Consider the following 26,660-nt stretch of genomic DNA (forward strand, 5'->3'; position numbering starts at 1 on the left):
AATTAAAATGTTGAGAAGTCATCTTCTTCATTGCTTATTTATATTTTCTAGACTTTTTATAATGAACATATATCTTGTAAAGGGAAAAAGAAATCCCAAAAGATAAAAATTCAGCATGCTTCTCTCTTTTCTTTCCAATTTCTTTCTCTACTTCATCCTCAGCTTCACTCTAGAGATCACATCCTTTCCTGAAACGCATAGGAAGCCGAGTGGAAATATGGTCACTTTCATCCTGGCCACCCGGACTTCAAACAGTTCATATGTGAATGAATTAACACTGAAGAAGTATAAAGAACCTAAGATAGGTTTATAGTTTTAGGTTTCTGTGGGATGAAACTGAATTATTCACATCCATTAAAAAGAGTTTGAATGATTCACAGGCAATTTTATTTTTAAAATTGTAATGAAACAGCTGGGATTAGAGTCTATTCATGGACTCATAAGAAATTTGCACCCCACCTACTAAAATTAGTGTCTGCATGCAAAATTCTGATTTGAACATCTGACTGTGAACAAAACAGACATCACAGCTCAATGCCAAGAAACTGAGGAAATAGACTGTAAGCATGTCAGAGTCTCACCAGAATTATGTTATCTTTCATTGCGCATACTTCCTTTTATCCCCATTCATAAGGAGCCCCTTAATACAGAGATTCTGTGAGACAAAGATATTTTCAAAGAATGAGTTTACTGGTAATAAGCTCAAATAAAATAATTTTCAAGAGTCCCAACTGTATGCGTGACTTTTGTTTATAACTTATGGATCTCAATCATTAGATTAAAATCTTTATTGAAGACTTTGTCCTCAAAATATGTGATATTTCTTTGCACATCAGCATCACTAAGTCTAAAATACCAGGTTTTCGTCTAATGTTGTCTCTGGTATCAAATATCTGAAGATAAAAGGTTTTATTGAAAGACTATTTACTTAGCCCTAGAATTTACAATTCTCAAGGGATTCAAGCAATTATCTACTTCAATGTCTATAATTTTCCAATGGAAGAGACAGTGCATAAGGATTGACTGACTCACCCGGTGTGACTTGATTAGTTAGTCATAAAATGAGTCTAGAACACAAAGCCTCTTTTCCTCCAATCCAGTATTCTTTCCACTACATCACAAGGTTAGGGAACAAAAAAAAAAGTCATCTAAGCTTTACCAGAAAGTAAAATTCAGTCAAGTCAGCACTACAGCTAGAAACATCCTATTAAAGGTAGAACACTCCCGCTCTAATGTCAAATGCAAGCTCAGAGGGCTGGGTATACTAAACTAAAAGGTAATTAGGATATATTTAATAACCTTTAGGAATATTTAAATCATATGTGAATTTGAAGTAAACTCTGAATTTTGCTTAAATAATTTTTAAAAATCCTATAATCACTTAACATATATTTATGAGAGGCATATTAACTGGAAAAATATTACATATATCATAGAGAGTCCATTCACACTTTGAAAACCTCCAACTTTCAATTAGTTAGGAAATCCAGGCAAAGTAAAAGAATTATCCTGAATTAACAACAACAAAAAGCATTGGGGTTGTAAATTCCTGATGTTAAAAAAACAAATCCAGGTTTCCTCCACTGTCTGAAAGAGCAATCTTATGAACCTTTTGTAAGCTAAAATGGTGTAAAGCCAGGAAGCAATTACCATTAATTTATGTGGGAACCATTTTTGTGTTCCCAAACCCAAAAAATAACCTACCAAATCATACCAAGTAACACATAAAATCTAAAAATCATGCTAACATACCGTGTTTACGGACACAAAATCAAAGCTCTGGCGACTTGATGTTGAAATGTGCAAAACAAATTCAGAATGTTAATTTTGCTTTTTTGCCTTTATTCATAAAAAGAACATCCTCTTCAGGTTTCTTTCACTTAAAGCAAAAAACCAGGTTCTAATACAGGTCTTTCATAGAAGTTTTATAAATAGAACTTTCAGAGTGGAGAACGCATGCATGTAAGTCAAAAGTTTGTGCCTCCGAAGACAGGGCCAGCACCACTTTAATTGTACTATCTATTCCAAAGGAGATACGCATATAAAAATAATTTAAATCAAAATTTTAATGTATCAGTAAAGAAATTCCAAAAGGCCCTTGTTGAGTCTCTTTGTCGAGCAAATTATTTTAATATAAAATAAATAGCTCTCTCAAGTATAATATTTGTAAATTTTTAGAGCCCCATTAACTTGCCTGACCTATGTATATATGTTGTTGTTGTTAAGTGCCATTGAGTCGATTCCGAACCATAGCGACCCTGTATAGGGTTTCCAAGGAGCAGATGGTGAGCTTGAACTACCGACCTTGCAGTTCAAATGGCTTTGCAGTCTGGTGCATTAACCCACAATGCCACACCAGGACACCTATGTATATATATATAAATGATATCATATATATTTTCTTAAATGCTAGTAAATGGACAAGAATGCTATGAGACTTTTTAGCATATAAAAAACACAAACTCAATATTAACTAAGTCCTTGTAATACTTCACTAAGAAATAGTTTAAAAAGGACTTTATACCTGACTTTATGAAAATCTAAAAAAAAAAAAAAAAAAAGAACCAACAAACTTTCTGATCGAATCAAAAGAAACTAAGGACCGTTACATACCATTTTAAAGGAACTGTATTAAGTTTAAAGGATAAATAATCTCTTTTATATTTCCTCAAAGTCCACCCACTATCGACCACATTAAACACACATCTGAGAAAGACAAAAAACTTCTACCCACTGCCATCAGCTTGATTTCGACTCACAGGGACCCTATAGGGCAGAGTAGATGACCCCTTTGGGTTTTCAAAACTGTAAATCTTTACGGGAGCAGACAGTCTCATTTTTCTCTCATGGAGCAACTGGTGGATTTGAACCACTGACCTTATGGTTCAACTGCCTAAATAGACTACTTTCACTTAATACCCATGCCTCAACTCTGCTTAAGAAAATGGGTTCTGCTAGATAGTAAATTTCTTTACAGAATATACTATAATAAATATATTATTCTATACATGCAATTTCAAGTAAGCATATGAAACTACATACTTGGCTATTACACATGTATAGTATTTCATTTTGGTGATAAAAAAATATCTGTTAACCATCACTGCCTGTTTGTTAACCCTATTCATCTATCATCAAATGCACCAATTTATAGTATAGCAGTTAATCCTTAAGAAAATATTTCTAGGACATTCTTTTCCAAGCATGATATTTAAGGCAATTTATTTTGAAGCTTAAAAAGAACCTCTCTAGATGACACTGACTTGGAAATTAAAACCATTTATTATCTGTTATGTGTTTTCTCATTTAAATAATAATGCTATAAGAATGTATACTAAGGAAATGATAGAATAATAAGACAAAGCAGTATGTACAAGGAGGTCTATCAAAGTTTCTTTATAAAACAAGACAGCAAAAAGCTACTCATAGGGTTTCTGAAGAGCAGCTGGTGGGCTTGAACTGCTGGCTTGCATTTCAAACTGACATTGTGGTTAGTGCTTATCCTACAGTGCCACACCAATATTTAAAATGTTCATCAATAGGAAATTGTTAAACATATTATTATGCAGCTATGCTGGTGTGGAGCTATAGGGTAGGTAAAGCACTGGACAGCAAGGTCAGTTTGAGCCACAAGGTTGAGCCACCCATCACTCCCTGGAAACCCTATATAGGGTCGCTATGAGACGGAACCAACTCGACAGCACTTAACAACAACAACATTCCATCATTATCAAAAGTTCACTAAAAACAAATGTCATGAGTTGTATTTGGTGATGAAGAAAAAAGGTCCATAATAAATTGTCCAATGAAAACCAGTGAGGTGCATTATCCTACAGGTGAACAAAATACCTAAAAATATAAAAATATTAAAAATAAGTAAGAAAAGTTTCTACAGATGAGGATTTATTGTTGTGGTTGCTGTTAAGTGTATCAAGACAATCCGACTCATAGCAACTCTATATAGGGTTTCTGAGGAGTGTCTGGTGGGTTTGAACCACCAACCTTGCCATTAACTGTTCTTATCCTACATCGCCACACGAGGACTCCCAAAGATTTATCAGTGGTTTTCATTTTCTTCTTTACAGTGTTGTGTGCAATCTACTTATTTTGCAATAAGCATGTATAACTTTGTATAACTTTCAAAAGCTTCTTTTTTGTTGTTGTTTTGTACATACACCCACACACATATATATGTTTAGGTGAAATAAAGACTTTTGAAACTAAAGGCAGTCATCCAGTATTCTATTAGCAAATCACATCGAGTCACAAGAGCCCAGTGGTTAGGAATACAGATTATAGCCAGATCACAAGGTTAAAATGTCATCTTTGCCATTACAACCATCATGACCTTGGGCAAATTACTTAATGTCTCTGCCTCAGTTTCCTTTCCTAAATAAAAGAGATAATAATAGTTTCAACCTCAAAGGCTTGTGGGGAGGATGAAAGGAGTCAATGTAGTAATAAATTAATGGAGAAGCTGTAAAATTCAATCCTACAAATCAAAATGCTAAATGACTTGGCAATAAATCATAAACATCTATTTTAACCAAACCATCAACCTTTAAATGTTTAGCTAATTCTAAAATTTCGGCCAGGTTTTATCTTCCTTATCAAAAATTTGAAATGGACAGTTATTAGGTATTCTTGTGCTATGTTATTATTAGCAGTTAAGATCAAAAGTTAATTCCCTGAAACAGATTATTGCATGTGCTGTAAATTTATCAAGACTTTTTCCCCAGGATCTAGAATAAATCGTACAAATGAAAATTTAAAAGTAAATGCAGCACTACAGGCACATCTTCATGCAATTCATTAAAATATGTTCTCATGGATTTTATCACCATCTCCAAACAGAACATCATCTCAACCAAACATCTATTTTTAATCTTATTGTTTGTATTCCCAGTCTTCTGAAATTTTGACTTATATAATCACTACCCACTTTTGAAAGTGTTAGCAAAATTATAAAGTATATTTTACCTTTGAAAAATTGTGCACCCTTAGCTTTCTTCCTGGTTAATCATGATACTGCAGACAGGTAAATTCTCATGGTATGAAAGAATTCCTCCTTTTCCTAATTAATATGACCAAATTTAATCATCAGAATTGAAAAACGATCTTTTAAAGAGGCAAGTTAACATTTAAAATTCTATTTGAGAGCCGTTTGATCATTCTGAGATGAATACAGATGTCAAACACTCAGTTTATCAGAAGTATTCTCTTGTACTCATAAAAGTACAAAACTGCCTCACTGTTAACCGCTTGTTAAAAGAGAAACAAAATATGCTACAAAATAAAGTATTATGAGCTTTTCCCCCAAAATAAAATCAGTGTCTTTTTTATTTGTAACTTACAGTTATTATGTGGAATAACGCACTGGATCTCAAGGTCAGCTGAATCACAAGGTTGGTGGTTCAAACTCACCAGTCCCTACACAGGGTTGCTCTGAGTTGGAACCAACTTGATGGCACTTAACAACAATATACAATAAGTACTGGACTGCTACCTGCAAAGTCAACCATTCAAACCCACCAGTGGCTCTCAGAAAACCTATTTAGGGTCACTTTTAATGGGAACCGACCAGACAGCATACAATTACATAAATTTGAATGTTGCATCTCCAAAATGAAGGAAACAGGTTCTACAAACTTAACAGAAACAATGTGCGTCGTAGGGCTAGCTTGCCAAGCATGCTTCTCTGAGCTAATTAGTAGACCTGTCTAGTATTCAAAGTTCTTGCCCATAAATACTTCATGCAACTTCTCAGAGCCCAAGGGAGTAAAAGAATACAGCAATGGAAGCAGTAGTTTACTTTTTTTGGTGGGAACAAATAACAAGCTATCCAAGAAAACCCCAGGTAAAGTTTTTCTTGTGTGTGTGGCATTTTTTGGAATCACCACTTTTGTTAAATCTGTTTTTCAGACTAGGCTCTGCCAGAAAAATACTAGATTCACATAGAGACGATTCAGTTCATGGCTGACACACTTTTGAATCTTTCTGCATCTGTGCTACTGAAACTTGGACCACATTCTATATACCCCTGACTTCCAACACCTAAGAACCCTCAACAATGGGCTCCTTTGCGGACCCTGTTATCTATGGAAACAAGCAGTCTGTGAAAAAGGGAAGCTGACCAAAAGATAGTTCTACAGGAAATAATTGACAGATACTATGATGAAGGATACCATTTCACAGTGACTACAAACTTGCAGGCCGATTCACTAAAGATAGCTACATCAAAGCCGAAATTACAAAAAAAGGGAGTGAAATGAGCATTTTAAATAATACTTGGGCCAACTGATCTGACCTACAAAAAAGGAAATGGAAATAGAAAGCCTCCTCAAGTTGAGCCCTTAAGAACCAATTTGATGATAGTTATTTGCTATCAAAAACAGTACATCAGTGTAATAATTAATAATGAAATAAATATTCTACCTAGATTAATGAAAAACCATTAAAACTGGATGCTCACTATTGCACAAAACTAATTCCATATATGGATTCTATTTTTTAAAGAAACTAATATATATTGAAGTTTGTTGTCGTTCTTGTTAAGAGCCATCGAGTCAGTTCCGACTCACAGAGACCCTGTAAGTGGTTTCCAAGGAGCAGTTGGTGCGTTTGAACAGTCGACCTTGAAATCAAAACCGAACTTTCGGTCCAGTGCTTTGTCCTACAGCATCACACCAGGGCTCTCATATTGAAGTTTAAATAATGCTTTTTCTTTATAAGTGACAACTGAAATGCATCTATATAGGGCAAAACCACAGAGACTTACAAGGATTACTAATCTCTACATCCAGTAAATACATTCTAATAATGTGTTCTTTTATCAGCAAATAAAATATCACCTATTAATTAAAGAGGAGCATTATTCTATTGGCCTAAAACCACTGTTGTATAGCCGATGACCAGTGACGTAGTCTTGTCATTTTCCCAGGTAAAATCTGTTCTCTTTGGTATTTTACATGTACACATGTAAAAGGTTCAAATGAGGTTATGTACGTATATACTATGTTAAGTGAATACCACTTACATAAAAACTGAGAGTCTGCTTCTGTTTTAAGTAAACATGAAGCAAAACAATAAATATCAGACTTTTCCCTTGAGAGCATCTTTAGTTTTAAAGAAGTTCTTGTGGGCTTCTGTCAGTGGTTATAAAGGCATTCAACACTGTCCCTTGTTTGAATGCCTGTTTGGCTGCCAATGGACTGTCCCCAAAAGAACATTTTTGCATCTCAATAGACTATCCAGTATCAACAATCTTTAAATGATAAATTTAAGGCTGCTAAGGAAAGGGGGGAATAACATCTACATTGTACTGTTTTGGTATCACTTTAACAAAATGAACAAATAATCATAGTACTTTGCACTTATCTAACACCCTGCATCTGAAGCTCTCAAATGACCTGACAAACGTTAATTAACTAAGCTGCACAACACTCCTGTGAGGACAACAGGCATCCTGATAAAGGAGTGGAGAGCCTGGGAGGCCCTTCCTTTGACAGTTCATGGCTGAACTTGGAACTCAACTCCCAGAACTTGGAATTCAATTCCCATAAGCCCAGGGCTTAAGACCTCCAGTAAAGAGAAGTGGTGAAAAATCTAGATGCTGAAACTGACAAACTTCCTAAATACCTTACCCCTGGAAACTAAAACCAATCTCTAAGAGATTTAGTTTTCACTCTAGATACAAAAAGAAAGTGAACTAATAAAATAGAGAATTTGAACCTAGGAAGGAATATGGACCTATGTGATAGCTATGAAACTCTGTTGGCAGATGACTATAGGAATTTACTAAATGTTGATCTCCCAATTTGATTATCAAATGAAAAATGCATTTGATTTTGGCAAAATCCTTGAAATTGAATGCTAATTAATTTAAAATCTTACTAAAACGACAAAAAGACACAGCTTTCCACGTTATAAAATCCAGTCTAAAATGTCTATTACAAGAATTACAGTCAGTATTTCTATTCATAGAAATTATAACGTGTACAGTTACATTTATCTGCATATGATTTCATCTACAAAAAACAGTATTGTGCAAAAATACACAATAGAAACTGATCAGAAAAAGTATCCAACCCTATTCAGTTCAGGCTGCAAATTAGAATGAAACATATGTCTGACTTTTTTTTTATTTTTATTAACTTTTGCTTTCAGTACTATGCGAACCTATGGAGTCAAATTCTAAGTTTAATTGAAACCACAGAGTTTTCAAAATATTAAACTTTAGTGATCACTTTGAGTAACATTCATGCTGTATCTGATCTATTCTGAAAGTTTTAATAGAGTAAAATTAAAGATGTCATATAAGTTGGAACTATTTTTAACAGAGTCTAAAGGAGCTCTGGTAGCGTAGTGGTTACGAATCGGGCTGCGAACCTTAAGGTCAGCGGTTCGAAACTACCAGCCGCTCCGCGGGAGAAAGATGAGGCTTTCTACTCCCGTAAGGATTTACACCCTCGGAAACCCTGTACAGGGTCGCTATGGGTCGGAACCGACTCGACGGCACTTAACAACAACAACAACAAAGGCTTTTAAGTTTTCTTTCTACTCACTAGAAAAAGAACAATGACCAACATTAAAGGCTACTATGCAACTAAGAACCCTCAATTTCATAAAGGAATTTTCAAGATAAAGCTTATGTTAATATGTCCCTTGCCACACCCAAAGCACAATGCTCAGCAGTGATATACACAATTTAAAATGTTTATAACAACACCTATTTCACACTACTAAAGTTGAAAAAACAAAGAAAAATATAAAGACATTCACTTTGTAAAAATATGCATAGATGATGTAATATTGAACATAAAACTAAAAGGTAGACAAACAAAAAATGTCATTCTTTTCCTGTTCATTGAGTGAGCATTTTGAAATGCCAGCCTTTCTCTGTCATTCTTGTATTTCCTTCCTAACTTTTAACAGCAAATGTTAACTGCCATCCAGTAAGTTTGAATTCTTAATGACCCTGTATAGATAGGGTTTCTGAAGATTAGCTGGTGGGTTTGAACTGCAGACCTTGAGGTTCGGTGCTGATCCTACACCAGGAGTTCACTATTAGAGTCAGTTAAAAACATGTATCAGATAAACTAAAAGTCTAAAATCAACATTACAAGTATGCTCTTTGTGGAATGGCCCTAACTAACTCAACCTAAGCCTTAAAAATGTTTTCGTTAATTCCCCAGCATAAAGCTGATCTATTTCAAATCAATATTTTCTGTTGGACAAATTTACACTATGCCTTGATAGCACTTTTTACAATATTTAGACGCGATTCTTGAGCTTTCATTGTTAGTATTAGAAACTATATGTAAAATTAATTTATAAGCATTATTGTATTATCTAAAGAATATATGCGTTATCTAAAGAATCATTTTTAAAACTTGGTATTCTCTATTTCTTGGATTCTTAATTTTTTCAGGAATCAACATGATAAAGAGTCATTGTTCATTTCCAATTCCAATCTATTTACTCAAATACGATCATCATAAAGCTCTGGTAGCCTAGTGGTTATGAGTCGGGCTGCTAATCTCAAGGTCAGCAGTTCGAAACTACCAGCTGTTCTATCTATGGGAGAAAGATGGAGGCTTTCTGCTCCTGTAAGGATTTACATCCTCGGAAAACCTATGCAGGGTCGCACACCACTACCACCATATTGCGTGCACATATTTGCAAGGACCACTGTATTTTCATTCAGAACATAAAAATTATATTTGCATATTATATTATACCTGTACAAATTATTACAATAGACTCTTCACTAAAAACTAGTCCTTTACAACTACAAAACAAAAGTACATTGCTTTTGCCTTTGATAAATGTGACAGTGTTAGTCCGTTGGGTTTTTCCTTACAGAGAGCAGGGTAATGAATTGAGAACCGTACATTTGCCATGGAAACTTGGGAATTTTTAGCTTCAAAGAACTTTCATCAAAGCCATTAGTCAGAACTAGCTCTGATTCCTACTGTATTTTAGCATCTGAAACAGCAGCTCAACTAAGATATTTGTACATTTTTTAAAAAATCAGTTAATTAACTAAGTATGCACAAAAAACTGTTCCAATAAATTAGCTATTCATTTTTAATTGCAGGTAACCCAGTACAATTGGTGACTTTCAAAGGCACTGCCCAAATGCAACCAAAATGTAAATTATTAAGATTTAAATTTTATTATAATCACAGAAGAATAATTCAAAGCTCTTTTTCTAAAAAAAATGTAAAATTGACTTTTGTAAGTTCTCTGCCATTAAGTGGACTGTAGTCTTGAAGTAAAACAAAGCCCAGGGCTAGAAAATCTGACAATTCATTGTACAGCTTGACCCAACCAAGAGTCTACTGCTGAAGATCTCCTACTTCAGCAGTGAATGCAGAGGAACTGAAAAGACAGTTGAAATGATGCAATAGAAACTTGAAGTCAGGGAATTAAGGAAGTGGAGCAATTAAGAAAAACAACTTTTTAGAAAATATCGTCATTCCTAACCTGATTTAAACAAAAATGCAATTATCATGCTTAGGTGTTAAGACTTCATTGCTTAATTATTTGTAACTCCAAAATCTAATAGTATACAAAGGTGTCAGGAAAGGGACTACTCCAGAAACAATCTAAGTGTCAAAACACAGTTTGGTATTAAATGAAGGTGTTGTGGATGCAAACGATTTTAAGTGGAAAACCCTGTATGTATAGGGTGTCTTACATCTGTAAAGCACCCAAATATAATTCTTAAAGTGCATTAGAAATTACTAAAACCTAGGACATGCTATTCCTTCTTTACAACCAGAAAATAAGAGCCCCTTGAGATCAGAAGGGTCCTGACATGCTAAGAAAATGAGTATTTACAACCCACGTGGATTTATTTGAAAGGAACACCATGAACTGAATACCGTGTTGAAGGCACAAGATCTTCTTCCAAAAGTTACTTATACTGAATTTGTGCCTTCCTGCAGGGCGTTTCCTTTGTTTTTCAGGTAGCAGGGCATCCCCCCCTTTTTTTTTTTTTTAATGTTTTATTGTGAATTATATGATCGTTTACGTGATATTTAGTTTTACATTCATTCCATCCATTGTATATTGTTTCATTGCCATGGTTCCAATCCCCTCCATGCATCATCAACCGGACCAAAGGGTATACCCTATAAACCCGCCCCCTACACTCCGCTCCCCCCCCCCCCCCCCCCCCCCCAGTCTTCAGCACACAGTCCCTCTCCCTCTCTGGATCCAAAGTCCCCAGCCCCTTCATCACTCCATGTCTCTGCCTCTATCTCAGGCATCGCAGGGCAGCCCCTTTTTGGTATTCTGTCCTTTCCTTAGCTCTAAGGCAGGACTGCATACCAGAAAGGTCTACAATCATAATTAACTGCACCCTTCTAAGAAGCATTTTTATCATGAAATATTCTGTCACCTCTAAGAGGCATTTCTCAACTCCACTGGACAATACAGGCAGGCCCCCAGGTGATGAAAGAGATCCATTCCTAAGTGTATCTTTAAGTCAAATGTGTAGGTAAGTCTGAACACAGGCCCATAGGGTTCTTTATTTAGTGTTTCTTTAGTGCAAGAAAGGGCTCAAAGCCTTTTCATTCATTTAAAAGCTGCACTTAGCAAGTCCTAGTGATTGTGATGAAGAATTTGTTTTGAGTAGTGGTTCAATCCTTTCAAAGTGAGGGCAAATTTACATAACAGTAAAAGGCAAGTACAAGTTGTCCCTAAGTCAGACCTTACCTAACAGAAGCCTGCCAGTATCTGAGGAGCACAGATACACTTCAGAGAATCTGCAGGAAATGACGGCAGGGCAGTCAAGCAGACGTTGGGAAGAACACTTTTCCCCCCAGTATACATCCAGAGAGAACTCAATCATTTCTGCCCTGCAGGTCAAAGCACTGGGCTGACTGAAGTTTACTTTCTAAATGAATCTTTATAAAGGGTAGCTGGGTTCTGATCATACCTTCCATTCACATGCAAAACTTCAAAATCATCTAAGAGTTAAAGGTGAAGTGTCGAAGTAGTGGTGCCTTAGGCAAGAAGCAAGCATCACTTCCTGGAAGCTCTTAACCTTTTAAAACCTAAAATATTTCTTGACAATGCAGTCTACATAGCAAGAAGAAAGCAACCAAAGATCTTATTTTACCCAGCAATTGTTGACTGTTTTTTTTTGTTTGGGTTTTGTCCCCTCCCCCACCCATCCCCACCCCCACCCCCTGCCAATGGAACTATGTCTTTCTCCCAAAAAGAGACTGATAAATATAAATTATATCATATCCTTTTTTTTGGATGCTCTTCACATCATTCACGTTTAGTTTTATCTCATTTCCCCCTTTTCTTGGCAACTATTGCCGTTTGTATATAATTATACTGTGGTTTTACAAAACATTGCCCTACTGCATTAACTTCTCACCAAAGGTTTACATGCTTAGTGATTTAAATCTCTGGTAGCATCCTTATTAACTACATATTGTCACGTCACCTTATCCTTTAAAAGGCATTTAGTTATTATAATATAAAAGAGGTACACTCTCTGGGATTCTAAGCTTGATCCAGTCTCCAAATGCACCCTTGTTGTTTTGCATAATCAGCTTTAATGATTAATCATCAAAATACAATCTGAGCTAACAGTAATGACAGTGACCGTCTACCCCTGAATACAGAGTGTGTGTAGTACACACAAAATGGACATGAGATACGTTTTTCCATGTTGGTTTGTAGTATAAATCAGCAGGGTGACACAGATCTTTTAAATTCCCATCATAAAACACAATACCAAAGCAAGGAAATGTGTATTCCATTTCCCCTTCAAAATATAAAGATTATTGAAAAATTAAACCTTCCTACCCGTAACAGGGACTGGGATTCATCCTTGGACTTGCTTTCTGCAGATGCAGGATACTGCTGGGTGAGGGCCCCAGATTTCTCTCCGCCAGTTGGCACCCCCTGCAGGAATCCCTTGGTCTCGACAGCCAAGCCATAAATAGGTCTTGCCAGATGGGCAGCTTCCACGTTGGGGCTATCCCTTAGAGTCTTTGTCTGTTCTTGAGTGCCAGACACAGGCGTCAGAAGCCCTAGGCTTGCTTGAGTATATGATGGACTACCCCGTAGGATCTCTGCCCCTCTCCAAGTCACACTGCGAAGGTCATCGCTGGAACTCTCAGTCCAAACTTTCTCTTTAAGTCCATCCTTATCTTCGACTTTCTCCCTCTTTACTATACTCTCGGAAACTGGCTCTCCGATTTTAGAGTCTGGATTTATCAGACTGTAGACCTTGAGGTCAATTTTGGGCTCCTCCTTGATGGTGGAGATGGCATGGCTGTCCTCTTCACCGTTGGCTGTAGTGATGTCCTGTTCTTGGCAGTGAGCAGTGTTGAAGTGATCTAGTAGTGACTGAGTATCAGCAGCTGTGAAGCTGCACTGGCGGCATTTGTAGCAGCCGTGTGTTCTCCTGGAGAAGAAGAAGACAAACATTGGAAATCTAGCATTCTGAAGGGTTGTGCTTGTGAATTTTTTGCTGTTGTTTTTCTTTTTTTAAAAAAAAATAGTCTTTAAGTATCTGATCTTTATCTCGTGTCATGTAGGAGGTACATCAATACACAATATTCTCAATTCTCAGAAATCAAAATGTAATTAACTGGTATTTTCAACTCTATATAAAGAATGTGGTTTCCCTTTTATTAACAGGAATAGGTATAAACTCCAGTACCTGCAAAGGCACACACTCCAGTTGGTAATTGGTATAACTGGTTGGGGTTTGCTACATTATCAAATGACCTGCTTTCTTCATTTTCCCTTGAAGGGATGACTATTGATTCTGTTATTGAACTAGACAGTCATGACTTTATGCTTGATTTTGTAAGTGCACTGTTGCCTTTTGTTCACTTACACTAACTTAAGTCTTTTTCCCCTCATTTTTCACTAACATTTCTAATGCCAAAGTAATTTTTTTGACTTTTCAAATTAAAAGAAGTTTTGGCTAACAACCCAGTCAATTCAATAAAATGTGTTTGGTATCTATAACTTAGTAAAGTAAATAAGAGGTATTAAAAGCCCCAAGATTTTCCTTAAAAATTCTATTTCTCTGTAAGGATATATGCACATTCAATAAATTGAGCTAAGGATGAAGTGTAAAAGACGCATACGGATGGAGAGCTGCTTAAGGTTGTCAGGAAGGTCCTTCTGGGGGATAGAGAGAGAACCTTGTAGCTCACAGTAAAAAAGTAAAAAAGCTCACAGTAAAAAATCTTCAGAGATTAAGGGAAGCATTTGAAAAGTTACGTGCAGGGGAGCAACAAGGCCAAATGTATACCTTAATCCCTTTTGTTGTTATTGTCGTTGAGTGCCCCTAGAGTGGGTTCTGACACAGAGACTCTGTATAGGATTTCTAAGGAGTGGCTGGTCGGTTTGAACCCCTGAGTTCATGGTTAGCAGTCCAGTGCTTATCCTACAGCACCACACCAGGAATCTATATGTACTGAATAACTATATTCCCTCATGGGACATCTCTGATGGTCAAGTTCAAAGATTTTCCTACTTTAGAAATGTATTCTTACAAGTAACAAAGCCATCAACCACAATTTGTTGAGATAATATATAATGTTAAACACAAATGTGAATATTTAATGTTAAATTTCTCTTTCTACAGAAGATTGAAAATCTTCTGTAAAAAGGAAATAAAGTAAATGATAATACTTTGATCATGGCTCAACCATGAAAGTACAATACAATTAATTTTATCCTAAATGGAAGAAACCTAACTCTTAAGAAAAGATGTCTATGACCAAGAGTTAGAATCCTGTCTCCAGCGACAAAGCCAGGTTACAAAAGACAACAGTCAAGACCTAAGGTCCAGGGCTCAGCACCATCAAGAACCTCAATTAAGGAACTTCTTACCAAAACCACACTCTAGTGTGACCCAATGGGAGATTGGCTACTAAATTCATCATTGTAACAATAACAACAAAAAGAAATACATGCTTATATGGCCTGTTTATCAGATAAAAATAGATATGTAAGATTGATTACAGTTCAAAACACACCCAGAAAATATGCTGCATAATCTGCTGAGTCAGGAACATTAAAAATAAATAAACTTTCATGAAACTTCATGAAAGTTCTAATCAACTTCCACCCAAAACACTTCTGATGAGCTCACCAACCACTGTTAAAGCATGTGTGTGGTTTTCCTGGCATGGCAGGCAATCTGCTTCACACCTGTGATGGAACCCTTGATTAAAACTTAACACTATATATTGCCACTGTGACTTCTAGCAAGACTGGGAGCTCTTGTACGAATATTCCAAACCATTGCAATTATGCTATTTCAAGACTAAAAACTACAAATACTAGGTAATCATATCAACATATGAGATAGGAAATATAAGATCCTAGAGCAGTACATAGAAATAATTGTTTTGAAAGTGCAAGTTCTCAGTTCTTATTGGCGAAGTGATTTACTCACACTGAAGAGTGTTGAATCCAGAATCAGACTGCCTAGTTTCATACCTGGCTTGATGTTTTACTAGATCTGTGACTTTTAGTGGACAATTTAGTAAACCTTTGTCTCAATTTCCCCATTCACAAAAAAGCAATAATAGCAAATTTGATGAATTTCTTGTGAATTTTAATCAATAACACATGTAAGTAAGCCTTAACCAACATAAAGCCAATATAAAAAAATGCAACATGGCTTTATGTTGGTTAACGCTTACTTATGTGTGTTATTTATTTAATATTTACAAGAAATTCATCAAATGCACTATGATTTCTTTTTTATGAACCTGCATTCAATATTCTTGGACTTGCAAGAGTTTAAATTTACAAGTTGGAATTTTGGTATCATTAATTTCCTATCTCCTACATATCTAACAATGGCAGACATCATTAAACTGAGTTTACTTCCTAAAAGATATTTGCTGTAGGCCACTGCGAGGCACAATATATTTTTAAATTAGAAATGTAGCTTAGGTTTCTTTAAGATGATGTAGCTTCAATATCTACTTATTCTGAAATCTAGAAATGTTCTAGAGTCAAACTTGAACACTTGCCAAATAGAGACCAATGCAGCCATCCTTTACCCATTATTCAACTTATACTCTCTCCCAATAGCGTAGTGGTTACGAATCGGGCTGCGAACTGCAAGGTCAGTAGTTCGAAACTAACAGCTGCTCCGTGGGAGGGTTTCTGCTCCCGTAAAGATTTACAGCCTCGGAAACCCTGTGCAGGGTTCGCTATGGGTCGGAACCAACTCCACAGCACATAACCACCACCACATTAAAAAACAGGTTGTAATAATAAAGTCAATCGGCACACCTTTTCTTCTGAAGAGTTCAAAGTACTCTCATATGATCTCATTACAGTGAGAACACCCCCACCCCATTTTATAGAGGGTGTAATGGACACTTAATGCTTTGTCCACATTAGTTAACATCAAGTCAAGAATACAGGCCCTCTAACTTCCAGATCAATGTTTTATGTTTCTATGCTGCTTAAATTCTGAACTTTCTACAAAAACAAAAGATATGATTGAGAACATGGAAAATGAAAACATGGTGGGCAAAAAGAAATCTAATAGTGAAGAGACTGCCTACAGCAATGGTTTACAAACAGGCTGTGCGCAGCATTGCAACCTTAACGGCTTTATATCAAGACAGATTACAGCACCGCCTCCTTGACCTACTAAATCACAATCCTCCGGGTTTAATCCGAGAATATGAATTTTGTTTTGTTTTGTTTTTGAGAAGGTGAATTCATAACAAGGCCCTCAGGTGACATTGATGCCGAGACAGTGTTTCCGAGCCACAATGCTAGCTGCATCTTGATTCTAAAGCAACTTAATGAATAAACTCAAAAGACATCCCTCACCTCCCAAGACTGTAATAAAACCCAGGTAATGACATTACTATCTTATTTATTCACAATCTTAAGATGATGGGTCTGACTACTATTCATGAAAGAAGAGCAAAGCTTGACAATTAAGCAGTAAAGGGCTAGCCTGCTCTGTCTTTCAAGACGTTGATCACCACAAGGTGAAACAGAGACAGTATTTTGCTACATGGTCTGTAGAACAGAAGCACTCCCTTCTTGCTATAACATCAGTCCAAAATAAATGATACAGAACATATGAAATAGACAACACTACTCTACTTTCAATAGCTTGGAAATACACAAACTTTTCAGCAACTTATGTTGTTGATAGTAGGTGTTCTCTAGTTTGTTCCGACTCACAGAGACCTTGCACAGAGTCAGTGTGCCATGGAAGGATAAGCAGTGGACTGCCAACCACACCCTCAGTGGTTCAAACACACCAGTCGCTCCTAGAAAATTCTATACAGGGTCGCTATGAGTCGGAACCAATTCGATGGCACCTACCAAGAAGATCATAGGGTTTCCGAGGCTGTAAATCTTTAAGGGGATCAGAAAACCTCATCTTTCAACCAATGAGCAGTTGGTGGGTTTGAACTTCTGACCTTGTGACATCAGTGCTTATTCTATAGAACCACCAGCACTCCACAGTAAAGTATACCAACATCTTAAAATAGCACTTCTCAAACTTTAATACCTGGGGACTGTGTTAAAATTTGGTTTCTGATTCTGGATGTCTGGAGTGTAGCCCAGGATTCTGCATTTCTTACAAGTTCCCAGATGATGCTGATGCTATGGGTCTCCAAATCATACATCAAATTACACTAATTGTATAACAATGGTCAGAAATAGTATCAAGATGGGTTATGTGTTAGCTTGAAATCAACACTCAGCATATATACTTACCACTTGATAGTGGTGGTGGTAGTTATGTGCCATGGAGTCGGTTCTGACTCATAGCGACCCTGTACAGGGTTTCCAAGGCTGTAAATCTTTACGGGAGCAGAAAGCCTCATCTTTCTCCCACGGAACAGCTGGTAGTTTCAAACTGCTGACCTTGAGGTTAGCAGCACAATTCGTAACCACTACGCTACCAGAGCTTCTTACCACTTCATAGAGCATTCCCAAATGAATATGTTGAACAACATCACTTTCCCTCTTTAAACACATACAATATCACACATCTTGGAAAGTTCAAAGTAACAGCTTTATCAGTTAAAATCACAAATAAGAAATTGTCAAACCTAAATCCAAACCCCAGGACTTCCAAGTAGTCTCACTTTTCACGTTATTGTTTGATGACTATCTTTCCAATACCCATTGTATTGGTGTTGTTAAGTGCCATCAAATTGGTTTTGACTCATAGGACCCTGCATAGGGTTTCCAATGAGCAGCAACTTGAGATCAAGTGCTTATTATCCTCCAGTGCCACACCAGTACTATTATTTTTTCACAGTAGTCACACAAAGTATATATTTATTTCCATCTCCATTTCTCACACACAAAAAAGCTGACGCAGAGTTCAGTAAATGCACACAAAACAGCAGAGCGCATAATACAATACTTTTTATATTGGAGAATGACTCCTTTCTCACGTATGCAATTTAATAACTGATGCAATGCTATCATCTAGTTCGGGAACTGGATCCTGAGAGACAAAGGCTTTGTCTGGCGTAGACCATCCTCTCAGTAATAATTAACAATCCATGACCATCCAAAATAAAATTTTATTATTTCCAGTCTGAGTACAAGAAATGTTGTTGTTGTTGTTAAAGTGCTGTTGAATTGGGTCTGACTCACAGCAACCTTGAATAGGGTTTCTGAGGCCTTAAATCTTCTTGGGAACAGAAAGCCTCATCTTTCTCCAGACAAGAAACATTACTCAAGAATAAAAGTTGAATCATTGCAAAACTACATTGCTGGACTCTCTAATTTACTAAAAGCATTTTATTTTATCAGCATTAATATAAAAACCTCAGATGTTCACGGAGTTCATTTCCCAAGATCCACCTTAACCACCCCTTCATCACTAAAGCCTTTGCAAATGACTCAATCCAAGAAGAGATCCAGAGAGCTATACTAAAACTTTGTCCTCTTGGATTTTCCACACATTGTTATACATTAAAATCTTGTGTATATCCTTCTTTCCAGCGACACTGTAATTAATTTAAGGTGAAGATCAAAACTCACATATCTCTTTAACATCCACATTATTACTACTATCGGTTTACTAACAAAGGATGATCAGGACACTAGATTTAAGATGTAAAGTTATACAGCAACAGAGAACTATTAAAAAGGTACAGATATTTTATAGATGTCATATTTTAAGTAGCTCCCTGAATGAACTCCTTGTTTAAAAGCTATAAAACTTCTGGCTACTTGAAGCCAAACTAATTTGCAAGATACTACAAACTGCGCTTTACATTAACTTAAATTCTGTCTCTCCTAATTGAAGAGCACAGTCCTGGTGTGGCACCACAGGATAAGCACTGGACCTCAAGGTCGGTTTGAACCGTAAGGTCGGTAGTTCAAACTCACCAGTTGCTTCTCAGACACTCTATACAGGGTTGTTCTGATTTGGAACTGACTCCACAGCACTTAACAACAACAACAACACCTGAAGAGCAGAGGCCTAGTGTGGCACTGTGGGATGATCCACTGAACTGCGAAGTCAATTTGAACCCCAAGGTTCGTGGTTCAAATTCACCAGCCACTCCTTGAAATCTTTCAGGGTCGCTAAGAGTCAGAACTGACTCAACAACACTTAACAACAACTGAGGAGCAAACACTGATGACGCAACTTCAGAGGAATAGGCTATCATTCTGTAGGTCTCACTAACAAAAGGTTGTGAGATAAATTACAGAGGACCCAGCTAAATTTGAATTTCAGATTTAAAAAATGAATAATAATTGTTTACTTCTGCCTCATAAAATATTTGGAACACTGACGAAATGAATTACAGCAGACTTTAAAGAAAGAGCTGAATCAACTTTTGTCTCCAGGCAAAGCTACATCAAGTTGTTAAAAAGACAGACTGGTTGATACTCCATTTCAGTGACTTACATTTTCTGTGCGAGTAGCTACTTTATTCTTTGACCTATTTTACTGAATTTTCATGTCCTCTGGTGAGGCGCTGTGGGATAAAGCACTGGACCGCAAGATTGGTTTGAACCACAAGGCTGGCAGTTCAAACTCACCAGCCGCTCCTTGGAAATCCTATACAGGATCTCTGTGAGTCAGAACAGAACCAACTCAGAGGCACTTAACAACAACAACAACAAAGAGCACTAGGAAACCCTGATAGCATACTGGGTTAGGATCTGGGCTGCTAAGTACAAAGTCACAGTTCAAATCTCCCATTTACTCTGTGGGCAAAAGATGCAGCTTTCTGCTCCTGTAAAGGTTTACAACTTCCGAAACCTTGTGCAGGGTCCGTCTGAGTTGGAACCGACCAAAGCAACACTAATTTCAGATCCATCTATCTTTCAAAGCACAGTACCTTTTATACTAGTAGGACTATTTCATTCTTTAGTAGTGATTACTATAAACCATTTTCATAATTTAAAGTGATTGAGGAACACTTTAAAAAATCAACTAAAAGACGCTACACATTTACTCATTTACTCTAATATTTCTGTTTCTACTTCTGTAATAAATCAGCCCACATAATATATGTTAAGTACAACTCTGAGAGATGCTTTGTTTGTCCCTTTTAAACGCTAACGTCCACGTATGGATCCATCATTTGTAAACCTGTTACTTCTTCAATAGGTTTAACCTAAGCTTTACTTCTTCGATGACTAAATAAACGGAACACCAAAGTAAATGAATAAACCAGAAATACCTATCAATTATCTTTGGTAATCTTTGGTAATTTTAGATTCAAACACCTATAGATAAATTAGGACCCCTGGTAGTATAGCAGATAACGAGCTGGGCTGCAAATAGCAAGGCCAGTTGTTCAAATCTACCAGTCCCTCCAGGGGACAATGATGAGGCTTTCTGCTCCCGTAAAGATTTACAGCCTCAGGAGCCCTGTACAGGATCGTCATGGGTTGGAAACAACTTAGTAACACACACCTACCACCACTACAGAAAATTTATCGCAGAAAAGGGGGAAATGAAGATGTTCAAAATTAAATATAGTTTTCAATAATTCTGACATCTTAATAAAGTTAGGCATATTATAAATATGTACTTCTCAAGAGAAACATGAGGTTTTTCTGCTCCTGTCAAGATTTACAGCCTCTGAACCCCTCCACAGAGTCACTCTTGAGTTGGAATCCACCCCATGACACATAACCCCTACCAACCTCATAACATGTCCTTTATGGGTATTAAGGTCTAACAATGTGTGGCACTCGAGAAGCATGATACTGTAAAATGGTGACATGACAGTAAATGAAAAGAATATTCAAGGGACAAAGACAAAAATTAAATTATAGGTGGATAATTAAAATAATCTTTTAACAGGTAGAAACATAATATTCACCTATTTTTTTAAAAAATAGATTGATTTCAGAATATGTATAATATTGATTGTTATGGAAGCAGTCTGCAAAACATAATTTAATAAATAAAATTCTATTCAGTCAATTTGTTCCACATTTTAAAATTGAAATAATGTTCGTATTTACTCATTTGAGTCGGGATTTTTTTTTTTTTTTTTTTTGGGGGGGGGGTTGCTTTTTCCTTCAAGTAGAAGAAATAAAACTGATGTGTTGTTGTTATTAAGTGCCATCAAGTCGGTTCCGACCCACAGCGACCCTGTATAGGGTTTCCAAGGAGTCTCTGGTGAGCTTGAACCACTGACCTTGTGGATTAAACCAACTTTGCAGTCCAGCATGATACATGATAAATTCTAATTAAGTTCACTCAAATAAAGATGAAATTTCCAAATGCTAAAAAGAGGAATAGAAGTCTTACCATAAAATATAAAGCAAACAAGCCAAATTTATATTATGAAATAGAAATTAGAGATAAAAATTCATCTTATCCAACTCTTCATAGGTATCTTGTACAAAACATTATCTGAAATGTACACCTCACATCTGATTATTAGATATGAAAAATCTACAAAATAAAGCATACCAAAAAGCAAAACCAAAGCTACCAATCAAACCCACTGCCATCGAGTAGATTCCGACTCATAGAAATTCTACAAGACAGAGTAGAACCACCCCACAGGACTTCCAAGAGGAGACTGCCACATCTTCCCCACCAAGAGGCTGGTGGATTCAAACCATCAACCTTCTGGTTAGTGGCTGAGTTCTAACTACTGCACCACCAGAACACCTCATACAAAAGAAAGGTTCTACAACTGTGCACTCTTTCCTTCATGGATCATAGGAGTCGAGGGACCTTTGTCTCAATACGAGAATTTTTAACTTGGAAGTGTTATGTCCATTTAAAATGATGACAAGTAACTGATTTATTAGGTATTATTTGAAAGAACATGACACACAGCATACACAAATCTCAGTGCACCTCATCCTTTTAGATGCTCTGGACTAATGCACTGTGTACTTGCTTTCTTGCTTTTCTCAGATGTGTTGATAATTAAATGCTTATCATAAAAATCTATTTTTCAGAATTAGCAGAGCACACAGTCCAAGTTCTTTCCCAGAGCTATTTTAAGATTGAGACTGAGCAGTACCTACATTAATTTGACCAACTCTATATGCACTGTTCCTTTCTTCATTCAGAGTTTACATATTTTTATCTAAAAGATACCAATACTGTCTAAAAGTTCAAAAATAGCTTCATAAGTCTCCTAAAGAACAGGTGCTTGTGATCACATAAGCCATAACAAAAATGCATGTATTTCAACATTCTGGCCAAGAATGAAAATATTGAATAGCTGTAAGCAGACAATAATTGTAGCATTATTGCTTGTCAACAACACTGAGCATATATTCATGTATTTGTTGGATATATATATTGATGTAAGCTGATGCCTAGTTTCTTGGTTTAAAATTTTATCACATGATTTTAATAACATATAAAAGTGTGTGTACATCATATCTAGGTTTTCAAACAAAATGAAAACTGAAGTATAATCATAGAATGTGTGCTCCCCCCATTCCACTGTGTCTAATCCTGGATAACACAATGCCAAGTACATACCATCAACCTGAATGGTGTATGTATTTCTATACTTATACATATATTAACATCTAATGGGGTTTCAAAAGTTGGTGGAAATGGAATTAAAAGATAATGTCATTTTTTCACAAACTTTTTGAAGCCCCCTCATATATATGTGTATGTGTGCATGTGTGTGTATATGCTATCATTAAGTGCCATTGAGTTGGTTCCAACTCATATCTACCCTGTAAAGGGTTTCTGAGGAGCAGCTGGTGGGTTTGATCCACCGACTTTGCAGTTAGCAATCCAGAGCTTACTGCACAACTCCACACCAGGAATGGCTGGTGTGGCACTAAAGGATGAGCACCAAAAGGCCAGCAAATAAAAGTCACCAGCCCATATAGCCTATAAAAAGCCGCTATGAGTCAGAACCAACTCCATGGCAATTAACAACAACATATATATATTAAACATATACACATACTAATATATATGGAATGAGGTAGTGCTATAGGATAAACACTGGACTGTTAACCACAAGGTCAGAGGTTCAAGTCCACCAGCAGCTCCGCAGGAGAAGGATGAGGCTTTCTGCTCCCACAACGACTTACAGGCTCAGAAATCCTATAGAGGGTCACTGTGAGTTGCAATCGACTCCATGGCACTTAACAACAACAACATATACATTGTTTATGTGGTGCTGTAGGATAATAAACCCATCAGCCCCTCATTGGAAAGCCTACACAAGGTTGCTACGTGTTGGAAAAACTTGATGGCACTTAATAACAACAACATATTGTGAGTGTGTTATACTTGAATATATGCATATGAATACACATATTAATGTATATATACATATATATGTACGTAGTTTGTTTTGTTTATATCTGCAAATAACCTTCTTCCATTTATTTTTATTCAGTCAAAATGAAACTTGTACAATCCATTCATTCATATTGTATTCAACTGTCATTTATTCAAATTCATTACTGCCTGATATTTTATTGTGTAAAAAAGTCTACAGTGTAATTAGTCTCATGTGGATAAATGTTTGCTGCTAGTTTGTTTTCACTTTTGATCGATTTTTGTTTGGGTTTATTTTGCTCTTTCAAAAAACGACTGCTGTGGATGTTTTTGTACAGGTTTCCTAGAGCACCCATGCAAAAGGTTTTCTCCTGAGGAGGGAAATCAGACAGTCGATGGGAATATAAGCATTCAGTACTGCCAAACTTTACTACCAAATTCACTTGCCAAAGTCCTTTCCACCCCTTACAATGCCTTTGTCTCAGTCTGTTTACTAAGATTAGTAAAGTGACCTCATTAGTATTTGCCTTGTGTTACTTCGTCTATTCTTTTTGTTAACTGAGGTCTAACTTAACTGGACTTATCATTCCCAATGATGCTGACTTCTGAAATTAGAATTCTTTGTGGTATAATATGTATATTTTTATAAATATTCTATATCTATTTGAAAAGCTTATGTATTTTCTGATTATTGGGTGCAGAATTCATACAATTCCATTAAATCAAACTTGCTAATTTGTTGTTGAAGGCTGCTACATCTTGAAGAATTTTTTGCCTCTGTGACCTTTAATATGCAATGAAGTTTCATAAAATTTCCCACTGTGATTGTAGTTTACTCATACTTCCTTGTAATTCTCTATCAATGTTTATAATTATTTGTATTTTGTTATTTAGAACTCTTTGATATATTAAAATTCTTGTCATGTTATGATTCTGCATTTCTTTCTCTCATATGTTTTTGTCTTAAAGTCCATGTTGTATGAAAGTAATAAAGCTGTCTCAATATTTCCTTTGGTTTCTATTGGCTGGTATACTTCAATCTATTATTTTCTTTCAAACTCAGTATAGAGTTATATTTGGGGTGAGCATTCTGGAAAGAGGTAGAACTGAATTTTCTCTTTTCTGAATGTAATCTAATAATATTGCTTAATTGTACAGTTTAGCTCACATGTATCCATTAAGATTTTTTAAAAATCATCTTTGTCTTGTGGTGGCTAAGTCGCATCGAATACGCTTCAAATCATAGTGACCCGGTATAACGTTTCCAAGGAGCAGCTGGTGGGTTTGAACCGCTGACCTTATGGTTAAGCAATCTAGTGCTTATCCTTGTGAGTGTCCTCCATTTTTCTCCTATACTGCTTTGGAAGTTATATACTCTTTTCTTATTTTTTTTACTTGCTAGCCTTAAATAGCTCTGGTAGTGTAGTGGTTACGCATTGGGCTGCGAACTACAAGGTCAGCAGTTCAAAACTACCAGCGGTTCTGCCGGAAAAAAGATGAGGCGTTCTGCTCCCGTAAAGGTTTACAGCCTCAGAAACCCTGTACAGGGTCGCTATGAGTCGGAACCGACTCCACGGCACACAGTCACCACCAGCATTAAATATTCCCAAGCATATACGCAAAAATGGTTTTTAACTTTCTATATAATTCAAGGACATTTAAAAACCTTATTCCTTATCATCTTCCTTTCAAAATCCTCTTACTTACAAAATAGCATTTCTACATCTTAGTTCTGGCCCACCCACCTATTTTTTTTTTAACTTTTTTAGTGAAGTGGTTGAAAGTTTACAGAGAAAAACCATCAGTTTTACATTTAACAAATCTTACACATTTTATTTCATGACCTCAATGTAACATCACTTTTCACACTTCCTCGCTGTGTTTCTTGTTTCTATTCCTGCTTCTTTTCAACCATTCTGACCTTTTTCCTTGGGTAAAAATTCTGCCCTTTCAGTCTCAAATGGTTGCTTGTTCTAAGGTGAGTATACTTCACTAATGCTGATGTTCCCATTACAAAGCTAGCTATTGCTTGACTGAAGACTGAGACACAAGGATAAGTTCAGTTCCAGACCAAAGCCCACAGTCTCTATCCAATCATAAGCCTGGTCTTTTTTTTTATTATTTTGAGTTTTGATCCACATTTTCTTCAACTCTATCCAGGACCTACTAATGTGATCACTTTCTGAGTAGTTGGTACTGCTGGCTGGGCACCATCTAGTTCTTCTCGTCTCAGGGTCATGGAGATGTATGTCCCCTTGGTTCATTAATCCAGTGGATTAATAGTTTCCATGTGTCTTCTATTTCTAATCACTCCTTTCCTTTGGACATTGACATACCAATAGTTGCCTCTTAGATGGTTGCTCATTAGCTTTTAAGATCCCAGTCACTACTCACCAAAGGAGGATGTAGAATATAATCATTGTGGACTATGTATGCCAATTGACCATGGTATCCCCAAGACTATGGTCCGCCCCCAGATCCAGCAACTCATTTCCTTCTGGTGTTTGGTTATGTCTAAGAAGTTTTCATAACTTTGCCCCTGCATGCTCCACCACATTCATGTATATTTGAGACAAAGATGAATACCCATGTACCAATATCCTATGTCAAATCTTGGACTATTTGTGGGTAAACACCCACTCTCCCTCCCACTCCTGTTCAGCCTGAGCGTGTATCCATAGATCACTGTTGTTGCAGAACTGTGTATAAAGCAGTATTTACCTTTGTTGCCTTTAACTTTTGCACTTCTCTCCCTGAGTCTTCCCATCTCCAACATTTTTGTGCCAATCTCTTTATTATTGTATAATAAGTTAACACGTGTTTAACTACATAATGAGGCAGGATATATTTATTCAAATTTATCTAGGTTCCTCGGGTCTTTGCTTATCTAATAATGTCTGCTTTGTTTTTATTC

At 36.4% G+C, this 26,660-nt stretch overlaps 1 protein-coding gene across 3 annotated transcripts in view; it reads right to left on the reverse strand.

The window, feature by feature from the left end:
* TRPS1 (trichorhinophalangeal syndrome I) overlaps positions 1-26,660 on the reverse strand; it is a 311,159-nt gene that overhangs the window by 207,845 nt on the left and 76,654 nt on the right. For all 3 annotated transcript variants that reach the window (XM_006830660.1, XM_006830659.1, XM_006830661.1), the window contains exon 4: positions 12,832-13,435. In XM_006830660.1, coding sequence (XP_006830723.1) covers positions 12,832-13,435 — 604 coding nt within the window. The remainder of the gene's footprint in view (positions 1-12,831; positions 13,436-26,660) is intronic.

The sequence above is a fragment of the Chrysochloris asiatica genome, unplaced genomic scaffold (genome assembly GCF_000296735.1).
Source record: "Chrysochloris asiatica unplaced genomic scaffold, ChrAsi1.0 scaffold00001, whole genome shotgun sequence".
In the NCBI taxonomy this organism is placed as follows: domain Eukaryota; kingdom Metazoa; phylum Chordata; class Mammalia; order Afrosoricida; family Chrysochloridae; genus Chrysochloris; species Chrysochloris asiatica.